The sequence below is a fragment of the Vitis riparia genome, chromosome 18, assembly GCF_004353265.1.
Source record: "Vitis riparia cultivar Riparia Gloire de Montpellier isolate 1030 chromosome 18, EGFV_Vit.rip_1.0, whole genome shotgun sequence".
In the NCBI taxonomy this organism is placed as follows: domain Eukaryota; kingdom Viridiplantae; phylum Streptophyta; class Magnoliopsida; order Vitales; family Vitaceae; genus Vitis; species Vitis riparia.
The window spans coordinates 19,044,322-19,054,182 of record NC_048448.1 but is presented as its reverse complement, the minus strand read 5'-3'; the positions used below and the strand labels follow the sequence as shown (position 1 = coordinate 19,054,182).

General features: G+C 30.6%; 1 protein-coding gene across 1 annotated transcript; it reads right to left on the bottom strand.

The window, feature by feature from the left end:
• Positions 1 to 1,348: 1,348 nt before the first annotated feature.
• LOC117905501 (auxin-binding protein ABP19a-like) lies at positions 1,349 to 9,571 on the bottom strand. Its single transcript, XM_034818410.1, has 3 exons — positions 9,561 to 9,571; positions 5,620 to 6,138; positions 1,349 to 1,586 (listed from the first exon to the last, which is right to left on the bottom strand). The coding sequence occupies exons 1-3, from the start codon at positions 9,569 to 9,571 to the stop codon at positions 1,349 to 1,351; spliced, it is 768 nt and encodes a 255-aa protein (XP_034674301.1).
• Between the last annotated feature and the right edge of the window lie 290 nt (positions 9,572 to 9,861).

Genomic DNA, 9,861 nt, shown 5'->3' with positions numbered 1-9,861 from the left:
AAGAACCGTTCTGCGATCTGATACCAACTTAACAGAATAACAACTTTGTATATTTGAGTTGAAGAGGTGTCTTTCTATTCATTATGAATGGTATATATAATATACAAATGATAACAATATAGATAACAACCAAACTAATCAGCTTAATAACCAGCTAATAACAGAAACTGGTATAACTAGTTTTACTGTTCAACAAAGCCTGTTGATCAAAGCATGAAACAGGGTTTTGTTCAATGACTTTTAGCTTTAATTTATCTTCTTTATCCTTGCTCTATTTTTGTTGTCCACTCTCTGTTTTTGGGTACCTGCTTCTCTTGAAAATAGTAGATGGTGCACGACTTTGTTCTTGGTTTGAATATCAACAAATGTCTCCTGAGGTCTTTATCATGTATCTATTCAACTCATGGTTCGAATGAAGGATTGTTTGTTCACTTTCGAGGTTAGGAAGGTATTGACGTAGCTGGATATTTTGGAAAAATAATTTGGAACTAAGGACCATAATGCTGAAATGCTTGAGAATGCCTATCATAGTTGAGCTACTCACCTATTCAAGCAAGTGTCACAATTGCTCTTCCACATAGGAAACCACATATAAGGATTCTTATTGTGAGACATATGGAAAAGTCTCTTTTGGTGTCAAAAGAAGGGATTAAGCAATTCGGTATCTTCATCACAATGTTGGATATTTTCCATGTTCTCTATTGTGCGCTTGTAATGTGTTTCAGAATGTCCCATATGAGAAAACAGAAAGTGTGGAAGGAGAGGAACTTCCACAAGCTCCAGAAAGTGAGAACTCGATTCTTATGATGATAAAGCAACTGAGAAGGAAGTTCGACATGAAGTCACTCAGAATATTTTCAGTGGATTCCTTCATGCCGATGTTCGTGGGTTTGCTCGATCATGAAAACAATCATGATATTATGCTTCTTACACCCATACATCGACCCATTTATGTGGTACGTTGCCTTCTTCATGCATAGCAATAGTGCATCACACTCTTAAGAAGACATCTCAGGAATACCTAATTGCCTGCTTGCAAGCCAGAGCACTCATGGCAGCACTTTCATATCCAAATTTCTTCTCCACGGGGTTCAACGAGTGGCCTCATATACTACTGCAAATATGTGTAAGAAACTTCTTTTTGTTGCAGCTCAAATTGGACTATTTTCGGAAGCAATGAGGATATGAAGTTTCTTCAAATATTTCAGCATGAATTGCTTCGGAACTGTTCAATAATTATATTTTTGCAAGATCCCTGTCATCATGCATTAACACCACCTTCAGCTCCCTTCACACTTACCAATCTACCACCTCCACCACCCATTCCATCACTGATAACCCATATTTTTCATCTCACCATCTTTCTGATCTTTATACCCACCAAATCCGTCACCATACCCATTTTCCCATCCTCCATGCTCATCAAATTCATCTCCATGTCTTCTATCTTCGGCTTATTACCCATATCGTACCCACCAATATCAATTCCATTTCTAGGTGTACCATTGGAATTTGGCAAATGTGAATCTTGTGGTACGACAATCCCAGGAGCATGTGAAAGATCTTTCTTGCCTATCAAAGGATCTCTGTCGAACAATTATCATTGATAACAACCCATTCAGTTTCTTACTACAACATCTAAATGGAGTTCCATGCATTCCATTTTCTGTAGGACAACCAAACGATGGACAGCTTTTGGAGGTCCTCCTTCCATTACTGAAGCATCTTTCTCAACAGAACGATGTGAGATCTATGCTCTATGATAGGCTCTGCATGGCAATCCGACCACCCCCAACACACCATGCAGTAGCCACATGCCATCTTTTTGTTTTTTTTAAGCTTTTAATGTTAAAAGTTTTATTTCTTTATATATTCTCTCTTTTTTTTCTATTCTCCAATAACTCTTTAAAATTTCCTAAAATTCCAAAGTTCCAAATTTAATTTAAAATACCATTTTCAAAATAATTTTCTAAAATTTAATTTTAAATTTAGTTTACAAAACTCCAAATTTTAAATTTAACTCTCCAAAATTCCATTCTCGTAACAATTTCTAAGATTCCAATTTTTAAATTTAATTTTCCAAGATTCAAAATTTTAAATTTAATTTTCCAAAAATTCCAAAATTCCAAATTTCCAAATTTAATTTTTTAAAATGTCATCTTCAAAAAAAAAAAATTCCAAAAATTCGAAATTCGAAATTTAATTTTTAAATCTTCAAATAATTTTTTGGGAGAATTACCCAAAAGGGTGGGCTGGACAGAACAATTATTAGAAAGGGTGGTATCTTTTAATAATTCTTGGGGAGGACTTTAATAGGCTTAATATACCAAAACTGCCCTTTAACTAAAACTTTTAAAATTCAAAGCATTTAAAGCACTTCATTTGTCAATACATTTATGGTACATGAGTCCCATATTTATTGTAATTATTGATATTTAAATTTTAAATCAAAATTTTGGGTTTAACCCTTACAATTATATATAATTTGTTATTTAAATTTACTATTTAAAACAAAAATGCTTTTAAAAAATATTTTCAAAATATCATTTATTGTTTTTTTACCTTTTTTATTTTTATTCTAATTTTTAATTTTATGAAGAAAAAAAATAAGTTTTACAATTATATAATAAAAATAATGATTTTTTCATATATATATATATATATATATATATATATATATATATATATATATATATATATATTATAATTTTAAATTGATAAATTATGTTTTTGTATTAAATTTAAGGAAGATAAAATGTTTAATTTTTCATTCAGATTCTCTAAAAAGAATAAGAAAATGGTAGAGAATGTTTAATCATTTTTTTTATTTTTATAATAAAATCATTTTAAAAAATTTATATGATTTTTTTTTCCTTTGCATAGTGTTTTTTTTTTCATATATATATTTTTTTTCTCAATGTATCGAGTGGATGATGTTAATATATTTGATATGTTGAATATTGATAAGGTATAAAAGGTGATCCTCAAGATTATTACTTTTATTATAAAATACAGGCACAACAAAAATATGTTATAATTACAATATAAATACACTTACATTACAATACGTTACAGTAAAACCTAATTAATAAATTTATGAAATTTTTTATAAAAATGGTAATTTTGTATGATCATACCATATTTCACAACATACCTATATCGTAAATAATTTTTGAAATAAAATGAAATACTAATTTGAATTCACGTAGTTTATATATATACAAAATTTATTAAATAATTTCAAAACACTAAATAAATGTTGTTAATATATTAATACGATGTGTTAATACCAATAGGGTATGAATAAACATTTTTAGAATTGTTACTTTTGCAATGAAATATAGGTATGACATAAATGCATTATACTTACAATATAAATACACTATCATTACAATATATTACAACATAATTTACTTAATTTTTATTTAATTTTTTCACGTGCTATATTACCCAATGAATAATTGTGAGTTATTCCATTTAATAGGTGTGTGTTAGTCAATTGAATATTTATATATTATTTAATTGATGAGTGTTCGTAAAAAATAATTATTCATTATATTATGATAACAAAGTTTTTAATTGTATGTTTTATATATAAAATGATATAATAACATTAGGATATAGTTTTTATTTATGAGATATTAAAAATTATTTTTTTTACAAGGTTCTTTAAAAAATCTCAACATTTTGGAAAAAAAAAATAACAAATTTTTAAACAATCAATTGTTCAAAAGTGATAACAATTTTTTCAAGCTGAGAAATGTACCGTTGATTGCCTATCAACCTGTACTTATCATCATGTATGGGTCCCACATCATTGACAATCTCAATTTATTTATAAATAATATAGAAAACATATTCAAGAGTAAAATTGTTCTCTAGAAGAGTGAGCCTTCATAGTCATTATTTTTTCCAGCCCACCCTTTTGGGTAATTCTCCCTAATTTTTTCAAAATTCCGAATTCCAAATTTAATTTTTAGAATTCCATCTTCAAATAAATTTCCCAAAATTCCAATTTCCAATTTTAATTTTCAAAATTCCATTCTCAAAATAAAATTTCCCAAATTCCAATTTTCAAATTTATTTTTAAAAAAATGCCATCTTCAAATATAATTTCTAAAATTCAAGTTTCTTTCAAATTTAATTTCCAAAATTCTAATTCTTAAATTTAATTTTCAAAACTCCAATTCTTAAATTTAATTTTTGAAACTCCAATTTTCAAATAATTTTCGAAACTCCAATTTCATTCAAATTTAATTACCAAAACTCCAATTCTCAAATAATTTTCAAATTTCCAATTTCTTTCAAATTTAATTTCCAAAATTTCAATTTTTAAATTTAATTTTCAAAACTCCAATTTAAGTTTTCAATTTTCAAATAAATTTTAAAACTCTAGTTTCCTTTCAAATAATTTTAATTTCACTCCAGTTTTCAAATATTTTTTAGTTCTACCACTTTCATCCTTCATTAGGGTTTTAAGTCACTAAAAATCCTATTTTTAAATAAACTTGCTACTTTTCCTTTAAGGTAAGCACTTTCACATCAAATAATTTTTTGTTTCTCTTGATTTTAAATAAACATGAATATGATTTTCATAATTCCAAAGCAATGGATTTCGTGAGATTCATTCATGCAAAATTAATTGGGCTTTGGTGGGGGCCCTACAAATTAGTTTTCTCTTCTGATTGTCAATTGTTATGCTTCATGAATATTGCTTGATCTTTGTCTTGCTCTTTGATATGCATGTGATAATTTTATACTTGAGATAATCTTGTTTCCATGATAGCGCACTATTACTTGTTGCTAAGGTATAATCTCACTCCCACTTTGCTTATTCCTATGCATGATTCATTTTATTATTTGATCATTTCATTGGTATCCATTGATTTCCTTATCAATTGTCACGCTTGCTTCACCTTATTTAATAGAGACTTTATTATAGGGCTTAGAGGGGTTCTACGGCTCACCACCATACCTTCCCAATAGGTAACTCGACCCCCGGACCCAACTTTGGTTTTTCACAGACTGTCTTTTCCAAATAAGGAGTCACACTTAGGGTTTCTTTCTTATTTTATTTTCCCTTAAAAATAAAACAAAAATAAGTGGTGACTTCAAGTCTTTTCTAAAAATCATACTTTTCACCAATTAAATAAAAAACGAGTTTCACCATCGAGTGGGATTGCATCGAGCAAAATGCGGGGTTCACAACTACCTAATAATTAAAATTAATTTTTAAACATTAAAATATTGGTATTTTATATATCTAAAATTACCATAAAAAAGTTCAATTTATGTTGTACGATGATTCTCTAAAAAAATAACTTTGTCTAGATTTTACAAAAGTAATCTTTCCACGCGTGGGGTTTTCAGCACTGTGACACCCCATTAGCATATATAAAAGAAGAAAAATCGGTGACACTTATGGTCTACATTTGATGTTGCAAAGCAATATACGAACATTATTACAAGGTAATTAATCTCACACTGGAAAACCAAATATAGAACTCCACACATGCCATTGATCCAAAGAATCAATAGCTTGAAAGACTAATTAAAGTGAATTACATACTTAGTGGGAGGGTGACAAGAAATTAACAAGTTCTTGCCGAGCTGAATTACCTAGAACCACCAAGAAGAGCCTTGAGTCTTTTCACTTCATCATCATAAAGAAAAGTGGTCTTCTCTATCAATTCAGAAGGCAAGTTATTGCTAAACAGCGCATTGCTGAGGATTTGGAGGCCAGGGCTCGAGCTACCGAAGCTAACCCAAAGAAGTGCCTGTGTCCAACCAGTATTCACCTGGAAATGCAACAACCCTTGAGGGAAAACCATGATATCCCCCTCTTTGAGTGTCTTCAAGTAGACGGTAGTATCCGAAGAAATTAAACCAGCAGTGACAGAGCCATTGGCTATAAGAATCATCTTTGAAGCGTTGGGGTGAGTGTGCATTGGAATCACATCGCCAAGGGCTATGTCTGCTCGTGCCATGGAGACGCCAAGGCCATTCAAGCATGGGAACTTGTCAAAAAATGTTGTGTTGATGGTGGCATTGAAGATGGTTGAGGTGTTTCCAGACACACTTAAGGCTGAATACACGAAATCATCAACTGTTATTGTAGTGGCACTGTAGCTACTTTGACTTCACTATAGCGCGTTTGACCCATTGACCCACGTTGATCAGGTGATATATCGGGGAAAATCAGTGATTTATCACTAAAATCGTCAATATATCGCCAGATATCGTCGATTTTCGAGGATTTCTCTCGAAATTTCTTATAATCGATATTTCTCCATGAAATATGGTATTGACACCCGCCAACACATTGATATTTCGGCGATATATCACCTAATTTTGGCGATATTTTCTTCCCTAGTTAGAAAAAGAAAACATAAATCCTCTTTTCTTTTTCTCTATGTCTCTTTGAATCACATATGGTTTCAGAGTGCAATTGACTTTAATGAAATTCTTTATTTATGAAAAATGTGGTCTTTTTAATTTATTTTTATTTTTATGTCATATTGAGTGGACTCGCATTTTTCATGTGCGTCCTCACTCGATGACGAGACTCACCTTTTTTAAGTGAAAAATTGTATTTTACATACAAAAAAAAAAAAAAAATCAGAGTCGTCACTTATTTTTATTTTTCTATAAGGAAAATAAATAAGAAACTAAAACCTTAAAAAAAATTACTCCTTCAACTTTTGAAAAAATGTGTCTTCGAAAAACCCGAGTCTAGGTTTGGGGATCAGGCTCCCTATTGGGAAGGTATCTTAAAATAATAACACCCTTCTAAGCCTTAAAAATGTCTCTATTAGCTAGGTTGAGGAAAGTGTGACAATTAATAGATTGACTTTGGGTACCAAGAAAGGTTGAAGGTGATTCTAAAAACACATTAAGTATAACAAAACAATCATACTAAAAGAAACATTCATGCAGGAAAATGAGATTGGCATACGTGAGCTGCATCCCAAAGTGTTTTCATGAAAACATAAAAACTAGTTTAACAAATATAGCATATAACATGTATTCGATTGATCCATTCAAATAATTAAGCAATAATTAAACTAATCAAAACAATATCATAATGCGCTTGCATATAGCTAGCTCACAAACAAGGTTAGTATATTTACAAAATTAAAGTAGAAAGTGTAAGGGATGTACTTGAATAGCATACATAACTCATAATGCGCTTGCATATATCTAGAAGAGGGTTAGCTTACAAGTAGTAATAATTAACATGATCAAAATCTCATATTCTACATGATGGATATACAACTTAAATCAAGAGTTAGGAAATTCGAATAATTTACAACACTAAGGTTCATACTTCCAACAAACATACAATTACAAAATGAAACCACATAAAGTACCAAAAGTTCTCCAAAGACTTAAATAAAATCTTGTCTATCTTGAATGACATGCTCATAACACAAACTAAAGTTAGATTAATTTACAAGTGAACTAAAGATGTGAAAATGGATAACTTATTTCAAACATTAAGCAAACTCAAAATAGAGACATTCATAAGAAAAATCCTAAATAAATATCTGGAGCTAATACTTCATCATGGAAAAAAAAAATTCATACAACAACCTCATCATATCTATATTATAGAACACAAGCCAAAAGTCAAATCAAGTTATGTCAAATAACTCCAAAACAAATAACATGTTAAGTACAATACAAGATCATCAACAAGCTCATAAAACAAATCCTAAAAAAGGACTAGAATGGGAATTTAATTACAAAAATTTCTAGGAAATATCCTCTATATGTCTAGTTCATCATCCAGGTGGTTGAATAATCATTCAAGTTCTAGATTAATTCCAAAATTAAAAAAGTTCTGAAAGGTCTAGAACTAATCAGAGAGGAATGACATGTATTAACCAATTTTTTAAAAATAACCAAAGGTCTCCTAAAATCGTATAAAAAATAAAAAATATCAATCAAGTGTCTAGTTTACATAAAAAAAAGAAGAAGCAAAAAGCATGCAAAAAAAATTTTAAATCACACAAACATGTTATCTATCTAGAATTGGTCATGTATAGTAGGTGTAAGTTTGAAAAATCATCTTCACTTAGAAAATATATATTTCAATATTTTATGTGTCAAAATTCAATTTCAAAAGGTTACAAATTCAGAAAAAGTATTCATTTAAATTGAAAAAGTCAAGGGTAATTTAATTCTATAAAATACTCCCAAATGTATAGTATCACCAAAACAGAATATGCTGAAGGAAGAGATAATAACTCAACTTTAAGATAAGCTTTTTGCCTCAAATAACCTTTAGAAATAATTAAAGTTGTTTTTTTAAAAGGTAATTTTCATATTTGAGTTGAAGTTGTTTTTTATAGTGACACTTCTTATTGATTGATGTTATAAAAAGTGCTTTAAATTTGGAAATAATTTGAATAGTGTTATATTTTAATAAATATTTTTCAAAACTGCACTATTGTTTTTTTTTAAAATCCAGCACCAAACACCCTTTAAGCTATTTTTCATCAACAAGCTCCCTTTTTATGGTCAAACTCTACTCTAACAAAACTATGAGGACTCCATCGGACCATCTTTAAAATCTATTGCTATCTTGCAATGACTTCAAGGGAATGACTATTCTCTCTCTTTCAGCTTCACCTTACCTAAAGACTTGAAGCCCTTCTAAAGGTCTGAGAGGATGATCTTCTCCAAGAGTTACCTAGCTACTTTTCCATTTAGATGATATTGTAATTCTTTTCTTGGATTCTCATTCCTTAATTAATTCTGTTTTATATCTACATGGAAAAAATTCTAGCTAAGGTACAATCAAGTTAGTATTGAATATTATGGCTCTTTTATTTTCTTTTCTTTTTTCTGCTGGCAGACTAGTAGCTACCACATCATCACAATTTGAGGAAGGAGACTCAGAATTTTTCATATTTTACATCCTTAAATTGAAGGGAAAAGTATTGGGTTTAGTTTGGTGGGTGGAAAAGAAGAGAGAAAAGCGATATTGAGATGGAGAAGAATGAGACAAATGAGTGCATGTTGAGGAATTATTGGAGAAGCGAATTTCTTATTTTGATGGCAAGTATTCCAATCCCATGCGTAGCTTTTCAGCCAATGAGCTTCAAAAAGCTAGTGACAATTACAACCATGAGAATCTAGTTATGAGGTCTATTTCAATTGGTATAAAGGTTGTTTGGAAGGTAGAGTGGCTTTTGTGAAGAAGTATATTCATAAGTACCGGTGTTATGATTGTGATCTTAAAAAGTATATGGATTATTCCATTGCAACACATCCTCTTAGATTTTGTCATCCTGAAATGGTTACTAATGAAATATCAGTTGCAGCACAACTGAGGGGGCACAAGAATACTTTAAAGCTTTTGGGATGTTGCTTAGACAAATCCCCACTTTAGTGTTCGAATTTCCAATGAATGGAAATCTTAAGCATCAATTAACATTCAATCCAACCAATTTATCGTGGAAAAGTATATTAAAAGTTGCAATTGAGATTGCTTCACTAATTACATATCTCCATACTGCGTTTCCCAGGCCAATCATGCGTTCATAGAGACATACAGCCTGGACATTTCTACTTGGACCAAGACTTGTGTGCTAAGTTGTAATGACCCGCTCCCAATTGTGTAGATATTGTCCGCTTTGGACTCAAAGGGGCTCTCACAACTTTAAAACGCATCTAATGGGTTAAGAGAAGTCCATACTTATATAATGCCAGGAACTTTCCCTCTTATCCGATGTGGGATGTCACAAACACCCCCATGTAGACACAACATCCTCGCTGTGTCCCATGGGATTGCGGGGTCAAACAGACGAACGCCCCTATGGGGCCAAACAAATCCTCACATCGAGGTCGGAGATC

Coding starts and splice junctions, on each gene's coding strand:
- LOC117905501 (XM_034818410.1), bottom strand. Junction 1,587..5,619: donor GCTCTTCTTGGTGGTTCTAG/GTAATTCAGCTC, acceptor ATTGTTCGACAG/AGATCCTTTGATAGGCAAGA.